The sequence below is a fragment of the Elephas maximus genome, chromosome Y (assembly GCF_024166365.1).
Source record: "Elephas maximus indicus isolate mEleMax1 chromosome Y, mEleMax1 primary haplotype, whole genome shotgun sequence".
Taxonomy (NCBI): Eukaryota; Metazoa; Chordata; class Mammalia; order Proboscidea; family Elephantidae; genus Elephas; species Elephas maximus.
In genome coordinates this window covers 6,903,456-6,923,471 of record NC_064847.1, presented here as the reverse complement: position 1 = coordinate 6,923,471, position 20,016 = coordinate 6,903,456, and the positions used below count along the sequence as shown (strand labels likewise).

Below are 20,016 nucleotides of genomic sequence, written 5' to 3'. Positions count from 1 at the left end.
TTTTTGTTCCATGTGTTTACGTAATGCACATGTGAGATTGTTTACATTAAAACAATAATAAAATATAAGATACAATTATTGATTTCTGCTTGTCCAGAGCAAAAGAGAAGGAAGAAAACCAAAGACTCGATGAAGAAACTAGTCTACAGGATTAATCGTCTACACAAACCATGACCTCATCTATCCTGAGACCAGAAGAATCAGATGGTGACCATTCTAACCAGACTCACAATAGATGGACCCTGATAGAATGGGAGCAAAAAGTGGAAAAGAACCTCAACTTCTTAAAAATTTTCTTCAAATGGCATCTGAGGTCTTAGCATAGTAAGCAGCCATCTAAGATGCAGCAATTGGTCTCAACCCAACTGGAGCAAAAGAGAATGAAGAACACCAAAGACACAAGGTAATTATGAGCCCAAGAGACAGAAAGGGACACATAAACCAGAGACTACATCAGCCTGAGACCAGAAGAACTAGATGGTGCCCAGGTACAACCGATGACTTCTTTGACAGGGAACACAACAGAGAACCCCCGAGGGAGCAGGAGGGCAGTGGGACGCAGAACCCAAAGTCCCATAAAAAGGCCAGGCTTAGTGTTAGGTCAGACTGGGACCAGAAGGGCCTCAGAGGCCCTGGTCCCCAGACCTTCTGTTAGCCCATGGCAGGAACCATTCCCAAAGCCAACTCTCCAGACCGGGATTGGACTGGATTATGGGATGGAAAACAATACTGGTAAAGAACGAGCTTCTTGGATCAAGAAGACACATGAGACTATGTTGGCATCTCCTCTCTGGAGGGGAGATTGAGAGGGCAGAGGGGATCAGAAGCTGGCCGGATGGACACGAGGAGAGAAAATTTGGAGGAAAGGAGTGTGCTGTTTCATTAGGGGGAGAGCAATTAGGAGTATACTGCAAAGTATATATAAATTTTTGTATGAGAGGCTGACTTCGTTTGTAAACCTTCACTTAAAAGCACAGTAAAAATTAGTTAAAAAATTTTTTTTCTCAAAAGAGAAAAAAAGTGACCTATTGAACTGGTTGAGACTGTAGAACTCTCTGAGACTACTGACCTGAGATGCTCTTCAAGCCCTGCACTGAAACTAACGCCACCTTGTAGCTAAATAACAAATTTGCTCAAAAAATAATGAATATGGCCTGTGAGTACTGTGCTTCTTTAAAAAAATTATCTATAGGAGACTGTCTTAGTCACCTAGTGCTGCTATAACAGAAATACCACCAAAAGAGAAATTTATTGCCTCACAGTCCAATAAGCTAGAAGTCCGAATTCAGGGCACCAGCTCTAGGAGAAGGCTTTCTCTCTCTGTTGGCTCTAGAGGGAGACCCTTGTCATTAGTCATCCCTCGGTCTGGGAGCATCTCAGCGTAGGAACCTCAGGTCCAAAGGATGTGCTCTGCTCCCAGCACTGCCTTCTTGGTGGTATAGGTTCCCACTCTCTGCTTGGTTCCCTTTCCTTTTATCTCTTGTAAGATAAAAGGTGGTATAGGCCACACCTCAGGAAAACTCCCTTTGTATTGGATCAGGTTGGTGACCTGAGCAACAGTGTTACATCCTACCCTAATCCTTTTAACCACAGGCAGGGATTATGACTTATAACATATAGGAAAATCACAAAATGGAGGACAACCATACGTGGCCTAACCAAGTTGACATACATATACATACATATATATTTTTTTTTGGGTGGGGGGGTGGATGGCTGTCACAATTCAATACATGACAGGGACCTAATGGTGAAAAACTACTTTAAAATAAAGATGAGAATGCAGGGGGCAGGGAAACTAACGCTAATGGAACAACCAAATACAATGAGAAGAACGTAACCAATGTCAATGAACAACTTGTGCAGAAACTGCTAAATGGAACCTAAACTGCTGTATAAACCTTCATTGAAAAACAATAAAATGTTATTTAAAAGATAAAAAGAAGAAATAACACAAAAAGAATCAGAACTTAAAATAATAATAACAATAAAAATCAACATCCCAAAACCCAAGTGGCAGGCTAGCAGAGTAAAATCCAGCTTTCACTAAAATAAACTCTTCAAATTCTAAACCATGTGATACAGTGTCCTTAATTGTGAAACTAAATAACTTCATTTCAAAATTGCAAATATCAAGGTGACATATACAGTAACCAAATACATGGTATAAAGATCTAGTAAACACTAAAAAGTGACATTATAGCCAAGCTGCTACCTCTGTGGTATAGTCTTATACAGTCACTTTCTTACCTCTAGGGGTAACTGGACCTCCTTAGGAATACAGGCTGGCCAAAAACTGGTAGTCAGAACATTTACAGTTAGCTCAATGTTTCCAGGTGTATTCTGGGTTTGCATATACTGCCAAAGGGCAAGCAAATATTGAAATGAAACAATCAAAATGCAAATATGTCTTACAGAGCTATAACTTTATAGTAGAAATTCATTTTTAAAAATTCCAATTCTCAAAGAAAAATTACTAATTGAAAATGCATCTTGCCTTGCAAAATAAAATTTATATATATACATATGTATTTTTTTAAGTCAATCTTATACTAAAAGGGACCTGAGGCAACTTATGCGGCTGATACACCCAAAATATGTTCGTGTGTGCGTGTGCATGCACGCGCATGTGTAGTAAAGCAACTGAAATACAAATAATGATAAGTTGAAACACATGCCCAGAATTACATCACATTGTTCTTTAAACTCGAAATAGGGTTATATATGTAGCTTTATACTTCCAAAAAACATCAAAAAGAAAACAAAATTTAATCATGATTTAGTGTAACTTCAGAATCAAACTGGAGCCCTGGTGGCACAGCGGTTAACAGCTTGGCTGCTGACTAGCAGGTCACCAGTTCAAATCCACCAGCCACTCCTTGGAAACCCTATGGTGCAGTTCTACTTTGTCCTATTCATAGGGTTGTTGAATCGAAATCGACTCAATGGCATTGGGTTTTTGGGTTTTAGAATAAAACCTCATTACAAACTCCTTGGAAAATAAAACCATTTAAAAACTTTAATCATATTTAAAAGCAACATTCTTTAAACTTAGCATTACCTTTTTTAACTGAATCATGATGTCCTTGGAAAGTTCCATGTCTTTAAACATTCCCTGAAGTTTATTAGTAAAAGCAGTTCCACATTCTGTAAAACATTTACAACAACCAGTATACTAAGAGACGTAAATCTGAGGGTCTGTGTACTGAAATAACATTATGAAGTTTGGCAAAAACCATAATAAGCAACTTTTCTATAACTCTGGGAGATAGTAAAAGCTTCACAGCAAGTGAACTCTTAACCAGGAGAAAGATAATGTGCACACAGCTGGAGATATTTATGATGTTTTAGTTTATCCTAGTCGGTTCTTTGAAAAGATCAATTAAATTAAAAAATAAAAGCCATACCTAAGATGACAAAGAAGAAAATAAAATCAGAAATTAAAGTGGGAGCTTAGTATTGAACCTACAGATATAAAAAAGATCACAACAGAACAAGAAAAATTACATGCCTACAAATCAGATTACATGAAATGGGCATATTCTTATAAACATATAAATATATAAACTGACTTAACAGCAATAGGAAATACTAGTATATTCATAAAAAGCTAAGATACCAAATTGTAACAAAAAAACTCTGAACAAAGAAAAGTCCAGAACCAGCTGGCTTCACTGGGGAGTTCTACCGAGGATTTAACGGAAAACTGCCACCAATCCTTCTCAAACCCTTTTAATATTAAGAGAGAGGAGATCACTTCCTAACTCCTTGTATAAGGTGAACATTATCCTGATACCAAAGCCAGACAAGGACTACAGCAGAATAAAATGACTGATCAATGTCATCCATGAATAGAGATGTAAAAATCCTCAAAAAAATGTTAGAAAAACATACCAACATATTAAAATATGATCTCAATTGATGTAGAAAAGGCATTTGACAAAATCTAAGACCTTTCACGGTAAAATACAGATTAAGAATACAAGTGAAATTCCATAACATGATAAATACTTAAAGGATAAATATCAAGATCTTTCCCCTAATGATCAGGAAAAAGACCAGGATTTATGTGCTCACCGATGCTATTGACCATTACAATAAAAATTCTACCCAGAGAAACAAAGCAAGAAAAACAGTAAGAGTACCCAAATCAAGAAAGTAAAACTACGAGGAGATGACATGATCCAGTAAAACGGAAATCCCAATGTATCCACAAGAAAGCTACTACAGCTAATAAATTAATTCCTCAACGTCACAGGATACCAGATCAACACCCTAGAATCAGTTGTGTTTCCATATACTAGCTATACTACTATTATACATTGCTGCCAAGTCGATTCTAATTTATAATGATCCCATGTGGTATACGGCAGAACTGGGTACCATAAGGTCTTCTTGGATACAATTTTTATGCAAGTAGACCAGCAGGCCTTTCTTCCATGGTGCTGCTAGTGGGTACTAACTGCCAACAGTTCAGTTAGGAGTTCAGTGTATGCTATCTGCACAACCCAGAAACCTGTACAACAGCCACAAACAACCTGAAAAGAATATAAGAGGAACCTGGGAAGATGGTGCTGTGAGAAGGTCAAGTTCCTGACCCTCCCCATACCCACACCAAGAAACTCAACGAGAAAGCACTGCTTGGTCATGTGGGGCTCTGAACTGGAGGAAGAAAATAGTAGCAAACAGCTTCAGATAAAACAGATTAACAATGACTCCCATACAGTACGAGAAGCATGTTTTCCACTGTCTCCACTCTTCCCTCTCCTGGCCTAGTGGGCAGATATCCCAGTAAACCTATGGCTTGTCTAGCACAAAGAAGGGCCCCAAGATAATTGCGCCCTTACAGAGCAAAGAAGGAAGTAGGAAGCAACCGCTTCAAGGCAGTTCATTCAGTATGGGCTTTCAAACGAGTGTGGGATCCAGTAAAGTGCCAGAAACTTGTTCCAGAGGAGGGTACAGAAAGAATATTTAAGAAATAATGGCAGAAGAAAAAAAGAGATCTCATGAAGGACTTGACCCTAAAAATCCAAGAAGCTCAATGAACTCCAAGTAAGATAAACCAAAAGAATACCACACTGAGACACATTATAATCAAGCCCTCTGAAAAGGAAGATAACTAGAGAATCCCAGAAGAAGAGAAAATACATTGATCACAGTCAAAAGATTGCCAAACAGATGAAGTGCCAGCTTCTCCTTAGAAGCCTTGCAGGATGGTACACTTAAAGTGCTGAAAGAGGAGGCACAGCCAATATGGCAGAGTAGTGAGACGCTTCCTGTGGTCCCTCTTACAACAAAGACCTGAAAAAACAAGTGAATTTGATTATATATGAAAAGCTAGGACTCCTGAGCATCAAAGGCAAAGTTAAGGAACTGGACTGACAGGCGGAGGGAGTGATGGCTCATAAGCAGTGAGGAGTTGCCAGACCTGACCCCTGCAGACCGACTCTGCTGATGCAAGCTCCATTAAACAAGCAATGGCGTTCAGCGTGTATTTTTTACATCAGGAAAGAAAGAGCAGCGGAGAGTCTGCTCAACACCTCAGAAAAAGTGAGATGCGGCCCTCAATTGGCAAATAGGTAAGTACGTGCATTTAACTTACCTCGCAGATCCCAAAATACCCCTTCAGGAAAAACCTCTCTCCCACTTACCTCCTCCCTTCCCGCTTTACACTGGTTCCCAGAGGGCTGCATCCCTTGGGCCGGAAGAAGAACCCTGTACTCACCCTGAGCCACTCTCCCAACCTTGGCCAGCAAACAAATCAATGAATAGGGGAAAAAATACTCTGCCGGCTCCCTTAAGCCAGGAACTTAGGGCAGACACAGCTCCTTTACCTAGCCACAGACATAAGGGGTTCAAGGGCTCTGAATACCTTTCACACCTGCATAGACCTGTGTGGGCCCATTTCAACAGCGTAGGCCCTCCTTAGCACAGTACAACAGGGTACATACCTGAAGTCTAACTTCAACTGTTTCAACTGCATAGTGGAGAGGCAGGTTCCTGACATTTGACACCACCCTGCCTGCTAGGCAGCGTCCTCACCTACCCATATCAGGGGCCTGAGGACTGGTGGCTGCACCCATGTCACAAGGCTACCCGTGACAGGGGTCCAAGAACAAGTGATGCCTGCCAGTCCTTACAGCCAACAGCACTGGATGCCCACAGTTCGGATGCAAAAACCACCCACCTAGGTACTCTGGGGTGCAGGGACACACTTTCCTCACAGACACTCAGTGGTGGTTGTCACCTCCCGGCCTTGCTCAGCGCATGACCCCTACTGCACGCAGACACCTGTGCCTCCACTAATCACCCCTGCTTGTCTAGGAATGTAGCTGACAGCCTGCACCACACACTTGGTGACCGACTACCTGGACACCTGAGCTGAATCCATACAGGAAAAGTGAATGGACTCCTGGGCTCACGTGCCTAGTAACAGCTCAAGCCACCTGGCAACAGGACGTTAGAGCCTCAAAGATACCTATAATCAAACTAGCTCACTCGAGCAGCCTACTTGATATTATGAAAACAAAACAAAACAAAACAAGAAACTAGGACACAGGAAGCAAACATAAAATAAATAAATATGATAACTTATTGATGACTCAGAGGCAACAGTCAGTATCAAATCACATAAAGAGGCAGATCATGATGGCTTCAGCAAGCTCCCAAAACAAAGAATCAAGAAATCCTGCAGATGAACAGAAATTCCTGGAATTAACGGAGATAGAATACAAAAGATTAATATACAGAAATTTTCAGGCAATCACGAAGGAGATCAGGCAAAATGCAGAACAAGCCAGGCAGAATACAGACAAAGCACTAGAGGAACTTAAGCAGCTTAGACCAGAGCACAATGACAAATTTAACAGGTGGCAAGAATCCATAGAGAGATGGAAACAGAAATTCAGAAGATTAACAACAAAATTTCAGAATTAAACAATTCAACAGGAAGTGGCGAGATCAGATTGAGGCAACAGAAGTCAGAATCAGTAAGACTGAAAATAAACATCTCGGCACCAACATATTTGAGGAAAAATCACATAAAAGAATTCAAAAAAAGAAGAAACCCTAAGAATTACATGGACTGCATCAAGAAGAATAATCTACGAGTTGTTGGGGTGCTTGAAGAAGGGAGGAATAACAGAAAATAGAGCAAATTGTTGAAGGTTTGTTGGCAGAAAACTTCCCTGATATTCCCAAAGATGAGAAGATATATATCCAAGGTGCTCATTGCACGCCACTCATGGTAGATCCCAAAAGCAAGCTACCAAGACATAGGCCAAAACCAATGACAAAGAATTTTAAGAGCGGTTAGGAATAAATGAAAAGTCACCTACAAAGGGGAGTCATTAACACTAAGCTTGTACTGCTCAGCAGAAACCACGCAGGCAAAAAGACAATGGGGTGACATTTATAAAGCCTTGAAGGAAAAAAAATTGCAACCAAGAATTATATATCTGGCAAAACTGTCTCTCAAATATGATGGTGAAATAAGGACACTTCCAGACAAACAGGAGCTTACGGAATGTGCCAGAACCATACTAAAAAGAGAGTCCTCTCTGGTTAGAAACTCAGTAACATCGGATAAAAACGCAAAACTAGGACACAGGACAGGGCAGCCAGATATCAATCCAGATAGGGCAATCACAAAAACAAATCAAAGCTAAAACGCTCAAAACAGGGAAAAGAGATGTCATTATGTAAAACCTGACAACATTAAAATGGAAGTTAAGGTGATGTAAAGAAATGAAAGATTGGTCTGAACTTAGAAAAACAGGGGTAAATATTAAGATAACCACAAAGGAAACCAACAATCCTACAAATCAAAATAAAAAACAAGAAAAACATAAAGAATCAGCAACAACAAAGAAAAAGAGGAAAAGAAAATATACAAAGAAAAACGACTCAGCACAGAAAATTTAGTGGAACAAAGAAACCGTCAACAACACACACACACACACACAAAAGACATCAAAGTGACGGCACTGAACTCATACCTATCAATAATTACGCTGAATGTAAACTGATTAAATGCACCAATAAAGAGACAGAGAGTGGCAGAATGGATTAAAAAAACAGGATCCATCTATTTGCTGCCTACAAGACATACGCCCTAGACTTAAGAGACAAAAACAAACTAGAACTCAAAGGATGGAAAAAGATGTATCAAGGAAACAACATTCAAAAATAAAGGATAAGGAAGGTGACCATATAATGATTAAAGGGACAATATACCAAAAAGATATAACCACATTAAATATTTATACACCCAATGACAGGGCTGCAAGGTACATAACATAAAACAAATTCTATCAGCATTGAAAAGTGAGAAAGACAGCTCCACAGTAATAGTAGGAGACTTCAACACGCAACTTTTGATGAAGGACAGAACATTCAGAAAGCTCACTAAACACATGGAAAATCTAAATGCCACAATCAAACAACCTGACCTCACAGACATATACAGAACATTCCACCCAACAACAGCCACGTATACTTTCTTCTCCAGTGCACATGGAACACACTCCAGAATAGACCACATATTAGGCCATAAAGGAAGCCTTAACAGAATCCAAAACTTTGAAACATTACAAAGCATCTTTTCTGACCATTAAGCTGTGAAAGTAGAGATCAGTAGCAGAAAAAGCAAGGGAAAAAAATCAAACACGTGGAGACTGAACAACACCCTACTAAAAAACTTCTGAGTTATAGAATAAATTAAGGACAGAATAAAGAAACTCATAGAATCAAATAAGAATGAAAACACATCCTACCATAACCTTTGGGACATACCAAAAGCAGAGCTCAGAGGTCAACTTACAGCAATAAATTCACACATCCAAAAAAAGAAGGGCCAAAATCAAAGAATTAACCCTACAACTCAAAGAAGTGGAAAGAAAACAGCAAAAGAAGCCCTCAGGGACCAGGAGAAAGCAAATAATAAAAATTAAAGCAGAATTAAATGAAATAGAAAATACAAAAACAACCGAAAGAGCTAACAAGCCCAAAAGTTGGTTCTTTGAAAAGATCAATAAAACACTGCCCAGACTAACAAAAGAAAAACAGGAGAGGAAGCAAATAACCCCAATAAGAAATGAGATGGGTGATATCACAACAGACCCAACTGAAATTAAAAGAACCAGAATACTATGAAAAACTGTAGTTAATTTGAAAACCTACAGGCAACGGCCAAATTTCTAAAAACACACCACGTACCTAAACTAACACAAATAGAAGTAGAACATCTAAATAAACCTGAAACAAAAGAAGAAATTGAAAAGGTAATTAAAAAACTCCCACCCAAAACAGTCTTAGCTCTGATGGCTCCACTGGAGAACTCTACCAAACTTACAGAGAAGAGTTAACACCACTCCTAGTACTAAGGGTATTTCAGACCACAGAAGAGAGTGGAATACTCCCAAACTCATTCTATAAAGCCAGCGTTTCCTTGATACCAAAACCAGATAAACATACCACAAAAAAAAGAAAATTACAGACCAATATCCCTCATGAATATTGGCATAAAAATCCTCAACAAAATTCTAGCCAACAGAATTCAGCAACATATCAAAAAAATTAATTCACCATGACCAAATGCGAGTCATATCAGGTATGCAGGGATGGCTCAACATTAGAAAAACAATCAATGTCATCCAACAGATAAGTGAAACAAAAGACAAGAACCACATGATCTTACCAGTTGATGCAGAAAAAGCATGGGACAACGCCTAGCACCCATTCATGATAAAAACTCTCAGCACAATAGGCATAGAAGGGAAATCCCTTAGCACAATAAAGGGCATTTATACAAAGCCAACAACCAACATCATCCTAAATGGAGAGAGTCAGAAAGCATTTCCCTTGAGAATGGGGACCAGACAAGGATGCCCTTTATCACCACTCTTATTCAACACTGTGCTGGAGGTCCAAGCCAGAGGAGTTAGGCTAGATAAAGAAATAAAGGGCATCCATATTGGTTAGAAAGAAGTAAAAGTATCCCTATTTGCAAGTGATATGATCTTATACACAGAAAACCCTAAAGAATCCACAAGAAAACTATTGAATCAAATAGAAGATAAAGTTCTGAAAGAGAAGAACTATCAAAAAATACTATATTTGGCAAACCCGTCCTTCAAGGATGAGGGTTAAATTAAGACATTCCCAAACGAACAAAAGATAAGAGTCCACAATCAGTAGACCTGCTTTGCAAGAATTCCGAAGTAGTCCCTCAGACAGGAACAAAGAGGAGCACTAGACAATAAAGCTTTCCACACACTAAAAATAAAAAATCTTCACTAAAGCTAACTGTAGGGAAAAATGTAAGGGAAAGTTTTAAGATATTTCTGTTTGGTAATTCTAGTGTTCATATCCTTCATGCTTTACGTTGATGAATGCACAAAAAGTTAAGTACAGATGTACGGTATCATTACTGATTGAATTGTGTCTCTCCCCTTTCCCCCCCAAAATATGTCGTAGAATCCTAACCCCTGAACTTCTAGGTGTAATCTCATTTGGAAACAGGGTTTTCTTTGTTATGCTAATGAGGTCATACCAGTGAAGGGTGTGTCTTAAGCCAATCACCTGTCTTATTTTTTTTATATACTGTGCTTTAAGTGAAAGTTTACAAACCAAGTCAGTCTCTCATACAAGAACTTATACACACCTTGCTATGTACTCCTAGCTGCTCTCCCCCTATTGAGACACTACTACACTCTTCCTCTCCACCCAGCATTCCCCGTGTCCATTCAGCCAGGACCCGTCCCCCCTGCCTTTCTCATGTCTCCTCCAGACAGGAGCGGCAGACATAGTCTCATGTGTCTACTTGAGTCAATCACTTTTGAAATACAAAAGCAGCAGATTAGGTGCAGAAAGAAGCAAGCACAGATGAGGGCAATATAGGTGCCATGCCACACAAAGGCTGTCAAGGACCAAGGAAAGTAGCTAAAAAGAGACAAGAACCTTTCCCCAGAGCCATCAGAGAAAGAAAGCCTTCTCCTAGACCCAGTGTTCCGAGTTTAAACTTCCAGCCTCATAAATTGTGAGAAAAGAAATTTCTCTGCGTTAAGACCACCCGTTTGTGGTTATCTCTATTATAACATCAGTAACAAACTAAGACAGGCACTAAGCATGTTACTGCATAAAGATGTAACTGGAGGCAGGGCCAAGATGGCTGACTAGGTAGACGCTATCTTGGATCCCTCTTGCAACAAAGACTCAGAAAAACAAGTGAATCGATCACATACATGACAATCTATGAACACTGACCAACAAACACAGATTTAAAGAGTTGACCTGAGTGACAGAGACTGAGAACAAACAACCACGGGGAAGCAGCGACTGTTTTCAGAGCCTGGAGCCACCGTCCACGTCAGGAGACCTTGGCGCCGGGCTTTGGACTGGGCTCAGGGGAGCTGAGCACGGCATCCTGAGATGGCGCAAAAATGAGGCACAGCCCTAGCCCCCAGAACTGACCTCAGGGGAAGCCCAGCCAGTGCACGCAGGCAGCGCAGTGACACGGCTGACAGGAGGAGAGGTCACCGGGAGGCAGCAACTGGTTTTGGAGCCAGGAGTGCAGCGTCCCAGCCGGGGAAACTTGGCACTGGGCTTTGGACTGGGAGCGGAGGAACTGACCACGGCTTCTGAGACAGCACAAACATGGAAGCAGCCTGACCGTCAGGGGCAATCTCTACCCAGCCAGCGCACACAGTCGACGTGCCCCTCAGGAATCTCAGATAAAACAGTCATCCCAAGCAAGATAAGGAACTTTGTCTATATTCCGGGGTGCTACTCTCTCCTATTTATCTGAACCCTCCCCTCCCCTTCCCAGGCAGCTTCATGAACATTGGAATTTCCTGAGCTAGAGAGTAAACTGCTCTGCGTTTTTTCTTTTTTTTTTTTTTGGTCTTTTCCTAATCCATTCTCCTGGCCTGAGAGAAGCAACTACAAAAAACCCAGGAACCAAAAATCCTTCCCTAATTGGATTAAAAACACAGAACCAGCTCCAGCCCAGCATATGTGATCCACAGTCTTGGGCTTTCATCCCTTCAGGGAACAAGGTGGCTGTTATAATGCAAAGGCAATTCTGATACTGATCTGACTGTAATTGTTTTAGCAGATTACTGCAAAGACAAGTTTCCCAGGTCTGACATCTCTGCGTATTCAACAGAGCCCTCACTGACCTATAACAGGGAACTGAGGGCTGAAGCTCCCCCCAGACCACCTAGCCTCCTGCCTTAGGGGTCTAAGGAGGGTGAAACCTACCAATCTGTAGAGGTACTTGCATTGGGGTCCTAAGGTACAGCTGCAGAGCCCACCCACCAAGGTGCTTTAGGAATAGAGACACACCTACCTCACTGACACTTGGGGGAAGCCTGTCAGCATCCTGCCCCCCTGGAGTGTGAACCCCTGCTGCTACTAGAATCTGGTGCTCACAACTATCACCACTACTACTCTAAGTGGACAGGTGACAGTCTGCACCACACACTTGATGACCCCAAATCAGATTCTACTCAAGAATAGTGAATGGATTCAGGCTTATATATCTGGTAACAGCCCAAACCACCTGGTAACAGGACATAAGTGAGTCAAGGACTACAACAATCAAGACAGCGCAATCTAGTAGCCCATCTACGTATACTGAAAGAAAACAAAACAAGATAAGACTCAGTGAGCAAATACAAAATAAATCACTACAATATCTCAGCGATGGCTCAGAGACAGCAGTCGATATCAAACCACATAAAGAAGCTGACCGTGACTCCTTCTACAACCCCCCAAACTAAAGAATCAAAATCTTTCCCAAATGAAGATACAATCCTGGAATTGCCAGATACAGAATATAAAAAACTAATTTACAGAATACTTCAAGACATCAGGGATGACCTCAGAGATGAAATAAGGCAAGCTACAGAAAAAGCCAAGGAACACACTGATTAAGCAGTTGAAGAACTCAAAAAGATTATTCAAGAACATAGTGGAAAAATTAATAAGCTGCAACAATCCATAGAGAGACAGCATTCAGAAATCCAAAAGATTAACAATAAAATTACACAATTAGACAACGCAACAGTAAGTCAGAGGAGCAGACTGGAGCAATTAGAATGCAGAGTGGGAGATCTGGAGAACCAGGGAATTGACACCAACATAGCCGAAAAAAAATTTGATAAAAGAATTAAAAAAAATGAAGAAACCTTAAGAATCATGTGGGACTCTATCAAGAAGAACAAGTTGTGTGTGATTGGAGTCCCAGAACAGGGAGGGATAACAGAAAACACAGAGAGAATAGTTGAAGATCTGTTGTCAGAAGACTTTCCTGACATCATGAAAGACGAAAGGATATCTATCCAAGATGCTCATTAAACCCCATTTAAGATTGATCCAAAAAGAAAATCACCGAGACATATTATCATCAAACTTGCCCAAGTCAAAGATAAAGAGAAAATTTTAAAAGCAGCCAGGGACAAAAGAAAGGTCTCCTATAATGGAGAATCAATAAGAATAAGTTCAGACTACTCAGCAGAAACCATGCAGGCAAGAAGGCAATGGGATGACATATACAGAGTACTGAAGGAGAAAAACTGTCATCCTTGGCTGACAGTTTTTCTGCCTATCAACATGCTGTCTACGAGAGGTGCCCCTTAGAAACAAAGGAATCAATTCATTAAAAATCAAAAGATGGCAACAACTACGTCAAGCAAACAGCTATCAAAAAAGAGCAGAAGTGACAAGAGTCATTTCAGAGAAAAATAAACTTTAAAACAAAGTCTACCATACAAGACAAAGTAGGGCATTACAGAAAGATGAAAGGGACGATCCACCATGAAGACATAACCGTAACAAACATTTACGCACCCAACGAATGACAGCATTCCAATAAACATGAAACTCAGCTCTAAAGAGAGAAACTGACAGTTCCACAAGAACAGTAGGAGACTTCAACACACCACTCTTGGTGAAGGACAGAACATCTAGAAAGAAATTCAGCAAAGATATACAACAGCTAAAGGGCACAATCAGCCAGCTTGACATATATGTCTTGAACTCACAGACGTATATAGAACACTCCACCGAGCAGCAGCAAAATACACTTTCTCCTTCAATACCATCGGGAATATTCTACACATTAGACCATGCCTTGTTCTTAAACACCAAGCAGCTCAACACCAAGCAGCTAAAGCAAAAGGAAGAAATGATGAAGCAAAAGAACTGAACACATGATTTCAAAGTGCATCTCGAGAAGACAAAGTATTCTAATGCCATACACAGAGCTGGAGATAGAAAACCAAAAGGGAAGAACACGCTTGCCATTTCTCCAGCTGAAAGAACTGAAGAAAAAAATCAAACCTTTACTTTCACTAGTCAAGGGTTCTATCGGAAAAATACTAAATGATGCAGGAAGAACCAAAAGATGGACGCAATACACAGAGGCATTCTATACCAAAAAGAACTGGTTGACAATGGACCATTTCATGAGGTAGGTAGCACATTATCAGGAACGCATGGTAATGAAGGAGGTAATCCAAACCGCACTGAAGGCACTGGCAGAAACAGGAATTATAGCAGTGATGGAATTCCAGCTGAGATGTTTCAACAAACAGATGCAGTGCTGAAAGTGCTCGCTTTTCTACACCAAGAATATTGGAAGAGAACTACTTGGCCAGCCGACTGAAAGAGGTCCATATTTATGGCTATTCCCAAGAAAGGTGATCCAACCGAACGTGGTTATTATCGAACAACACCAATAACACATGTAAAATTTTGCTGGAGATCATTCAAAAGTGGCGGCAGCAGTATATTGACACGGAACTGCCAGAAATTCAGGCCAGACTCAGAAGAGGACGGCCAATCAGCGCTATCCATGGTGATGTCAGATGGATGCCGGCTGAAAGCACCAAATACCTGAAAGATGCTTCCCATGTTTTACTGAGTATTCTAAGGCATTCAAGTCTGTGGGTCATAACAAATTATGAATAACATTGTGAAGAATGGGAATTCCAGAACACTTAATTGTGCTCAAGAGGAAACTGTACACAGATCAATCAGCACTTTGGACAGAACAAGGGAATACTGAGTGGTTTCAATTCAGGAAAGCTGTGTGTCAGGGTTGTACCCTTCCCCGCACCTATTCAAATGTGAATGCTGAGCAAATGATCCAAGAAGCTGGACTATATGGAGAAGGACGGGGCACTAGGATTGCAGGAAGACTCATTAACTACCTGCGCTATGGAGACGACACAACCTTGCTTGCCTAAAGCAAAGAGAACTCGAAGCACTTACTGATGAAGATCAAAGACCACAATCTTCAGTATTGATTACACCTCAACATAAAGAAAAGAAAAATCCTCACAACTGGAGCGTTAGGCAAAATTCCGATAAATGGAGAAAGGATTGAAGTTTTGAAGGATTTCTTTTTACTTGGGTCTGCACTCAGCAGCCATGGAAGCAGTGGTCAAGAAATCCAAAGATGAACTGCTTTGGGCAAATCTCCTGTAAAGGACCTCTTTAAGGCGTTGAAAAGCAAAGACACCACCTTGAAGACGAAGGCATGCCTGACCCAAGGAATTGTATTTCAATGACATCATATGCACGTGAAAGGTGCACAAGGAATAAGGAAGACTGAAGAACTGACGCCTTTGAAGTGCGGCGTTGGTGAAGAATATTGCATGTAGCATGGGCCGCCAAAAGAATGCATAAATCTGTCTTGGAAGAGGTAAAACCGGAATGCTTCTTCGAAACAAGGTTCGTGAGACTACATCTGACATACTTTGGACGCGTTGGCAGGGGAGATCAGTCCCTGGAGAAGGAAGTCATGCTTGGTACAGTACAGGGTTGGCCAAATAGAGGAAGGCCCTCCACGATGAGGATTGACACAGTGGCTGAAAGCACGGGCTCAAGGAAAAGAAGGATTTTAAGCATGGCGCAGGACAGTGAATTCTTTCCTTTGTGGTACCTCGGGTACCTATGAATTGGACATAACTTGATGGCCCTTAACAACAACAAAAGCTGCAATAAAAAGACAAGTAATCCGATTTAAAACAGGGCAAAAGCAATGAACAAGGCTGGCATCAATCCAAAAAACACAATAAATGTTGGAGGGGCTGTGGAGAGATTGGAACTCTTATACACTGCTGGTGGGAATGTAAAACGGTACAACCACTTTGGAAATCTATTTGGTGTTTTCTTAAAAAGTTAGAAATAGAGCTACCATACAACCCAGAAATCCCACTCCTCGGAATATACCCTAGAGAAATAAGACCCTTCACACAAACAGATATATGCACACCCATGTTTACTGCAGCACTGTTTACAACAGCAAAAAGCTGGAAGCAACCAAGGTGTCCATTAACAGATGAGTGGCTAAATAAATTGTGGTATATTCATACAATGGAATACTATGAATCGATAAAGAACAGTGACGAATCTGTGAAACATTTCATCACATGGAGGAACCTGGAAGGCATTATGCTGAGCGAAATTAGTTAGAGGCAAAGGGACAAATACTATATAAGACCACTATTAGAAGATCTTGAGAAATAGTATAAACTGAGAAGAACACATACTTTTGTGGTTAGGAGAAGGGGGAGGGAGGGAGGGTGGGAGAGGTTTATTTACTGATTAGTTAGTAGATAAGAACTACTTTAGGTGAAGGGAAGGACAATACTCAATACACGGAAGGTCAGCTCCACTGGACTGCACCAAAAGCAAAGAAGTTTCTGGGATAAACTGAATGCTTCAAAGGTCAGCGGAGCAAGGGCTGGGGTTTGGGGACTATGGCTTAAGGGGACTTCTAAGTCACTTGGCAAAATAATTTTATTATGAAAACATTCTGCATCCCACTTTGAAATGTGGCATCTGGGGACCTAAATGCTAAAAAGCGGCCATCTAAGATGCATCAACTGGTCTCAACCCATCTGGATCAAAGGAGAATGAAGAACACCAAGGGCACACGATAACTATGAGCCCAAGAGACAGAAAGGGCCACATGAACCAGAGACTTACATCATCCTGAGACCAGAAGAACTACATGGTGCCCGGCCACAACCAATGACTGCCCTGACAGGGAGCACAACAGAGAAACCCTGAGCGAGCAGGAGATCAGTAGGATGTAGACCCCAAATCCTCATAAAAAGACCAGACTTAATGGTCTGACTGAGACTAGAGGAATCTGGTGGTCATGGTCCGCAACCTTCTGTTGGCCCAGGACAGGAACCATTCCCGAAGACAACTCATCAGACATGGAAGGGACTGGACAATGGGCAGGAGAGAGATGATGATGAAGAGTGAGCTACCTGTATCAGCTGGACACTTGAGACTATGTTGGCATCTCCTGTCTGGAGGGGAGATAGGAGGGTAGTGAGGGTTAGAAACTGGCAAAATTGTCACAAAAGTAGAGACTGGAAGGGCTGACTCATTAGGGGGAGAGTAAGTGGGAGTATGGAGTAAGGTGTATATAAGCTTATATGTGACAGACTGACTTGATTTGTAAACGTTCACTTAAAGCTCAATGAAAATTATTATTAAAAAAAGATGTAATTGAATATAACAACAACATAAGTGGTGGTGGAGGAGAGGAATGCTATTGGCATGGAGTGTTTATATGTTACTGAAGTTAAAGTGATAACATCTTATTCCTGGAGCTTAAATGGTTTGGATGTTAAATTTAATACTCAAGTAACCACAAGAAAATATCTAAAAATATACAGAAAACAAAAAGCTGGAATTCAAAATGGTCTACTACAAAAAATAAATCAATAAAACACAAATCTTGGCAGTATAAGAGAAAATAAAGAACAGAGACAGTATAAGGACAAAAATTTTTAAATGACACAAATCCTTCCTGATCAGTAATTACAATGAGTTTCCCAATTTACCAGGCAAAATGGAAGGAGTGGAAGAATGTAAAAATAATAATCTAATTATATCTGTCTAAAACAGACACATCTCAGGACCATGGGCACAAATAGGTCAAAAGTAAAAGAATTAAAAAAAAAAATTGTGCAAACAATAACCAAGAGAAAACTGGGGAGGCAATTTTTACATCAGACAAAACAGTCAAAATCTGTTTTAAGAGACAAAAAAAGCCATTATATACGGATAATTAATCAAGAAATAATAACAACTGTAATTATACATACACCTAAGAATAAAACCAAGGAACGATGGTGGTGCAGCAGTTAAGTGCTTGGCTGCAAACAGAAAAATGGGTGGTTCAAACCCATGAGCCATTCCATGGAAGAAATGTGACAGTCTGCATCCATGAACATGACAGCTAGTAAAACCCAATGGAGTTGACTCAAAGGCAGCAGGTTTGGTCCGGGTTTAACATAAAGCCTAAAGAATATAAAGCAAATGCTGATAGAACTGAAAGGAGAAATAGAAAACTCTACAATAACACTTGGAGATTACAAAAAGTCACATACAATAATCGACAGGACATCTACAAATAAGATCACTCAGAAAAAGGAGTAAAACCAACTGACATAAATTAACATACATATGTACAACAATGATGAAGGTAAAAGACTACTGGTGTCTACAGAATGAATTACACCTGGATGTGAAGAGAACTAAAACTCTCACAACTGAGCCTATAAAGAAGATAACGGGAAATGGTGAAGAAACTGAAGCTGGAAAGGATTTTTCCTACTTGGACCAAAACTCAATGTCCAAGGAAGCTGCAGTGAAGAAATCAAACAACAAAACAACGCAGCAAAAGACCACGTTAAAATCTTAAAAAGCAAACATCTTACTTTGATAAGGTGCACTTGACCCAGGACATGGTATTTTCAATCATCTCATATGCATGCAAAAGCTAAACAATGAAAAACGCAGACTGAAGAAGAGAGGATCCATTTAAATTATTGTGTTGGTGAAGAATACTGAATATGCATGCCATGGACTACCAGAAAAACAAACAAGTACAGCCAGATGTGAGGACGGTGAGGCTTCATCTCACTTACTCTGGACATGTCATCAGGAGGGACCAATTGCTTAAGAAGGACATAATGCTTGGTAAAGTAGACAGTCGGCAAAAAAGAAGACGACCCTCAGCAAATGAATTCACATGGTGGCTGCAACAATGGGCTCTAATATACCTACTGCTGGGAGGATGGCACAGTTCTGAGCAACATTTCATTCTGTTACACATATGGTCACTATGAATCAGAGCCAACTCAATGGCACCTAACAACAACAACAACTCAACGAGATCATAAAATACATTCTTCTCTAGTGAACATAGATGATGTTCCACAAATGACATGTTAAGTCAGAAATCCAGTATCAACGAATTAGTAACAGAAAGAAACTGGAGAACAGACAAAAACACGTGGGAATTAAACAACATGCTATTCAATAACCTATGGGACAAGAATGAAATTCTAAGATAAATCTGAGAACTCTTAAGAGTCAAATAAAAATTGAAGCCAACATACCAAAATCTATGGTGTCATGGACTGAATTATGTCCCCCAAAAAATATGTGTATCAACTTGGTTAGGCCATGATTCCGAGTATTGCGTGGTTGTCCTCCATTCTGTGATTATAATTTTAGGTTGGCAGGATTAGGGCAGGATTGTAATACCACCCTTATTCAGGTCACACCCTCTGGGGTGTGGCCTGCAGAGATAAAACGAAAGGGAAGCTAGCATAGAGTGGGGGCCTCATACCACCAAGAAAGCGACACCAGGAACAGAGCACATCCTCTGGATATGGGGTTCCTGCGCCTGAGAAGCTTCTCAACCAGGGGAAGATTGAGGACAAGGACCTTCCTCCAGAGCCCACAGAGAGAGAAAGGCCTTCCTCTGAAGCCGATGCCCTGAATTTGGACTTGTAACCTAGACTGTGAGAAAATAAATTTCTCTTTGTTAACGCCATCCACTTGTGGTATTTCTGTTACGGGAGCACTAGATGACTAAGACATATGGGATGCAGGGAAACCAGTACTCAAAGTGAAATGTATAGCTGTAAAAGACTACATTAGAAAAGAAGATCACACATCAATCGCCTAACTTTACAA

General features: G+C 40.6%; 1 protein-coding gene across 1 annotated transcript in view; it reads right to left on the bottom strand.

The window, feature by feature from the left end:
• Window positions 1-20,016, bottom strand: part of LOC126069867 (cullin-4B-like) — a 207,916-nt gene that overhangs the window by 56,307 nt on the left and 131,593 nt on the right. The window contains exons 14-15 of the mRNA XM_049873503.1: window positions 3,062-3,147; window positions 2,251-2,358 (exon numbers count right to left, since the gene is read on the bottom strand). Of these exons, the coding sequence (XP_049729460.1) occupies window positions 2,251-2,358; window positions 3,062-3,147 (194 nt within the window). The remainder of the gene's footprint in view (window positions 1-2,250; window positions 2,359-3,061; window positions 3,148-20,016) is intronic.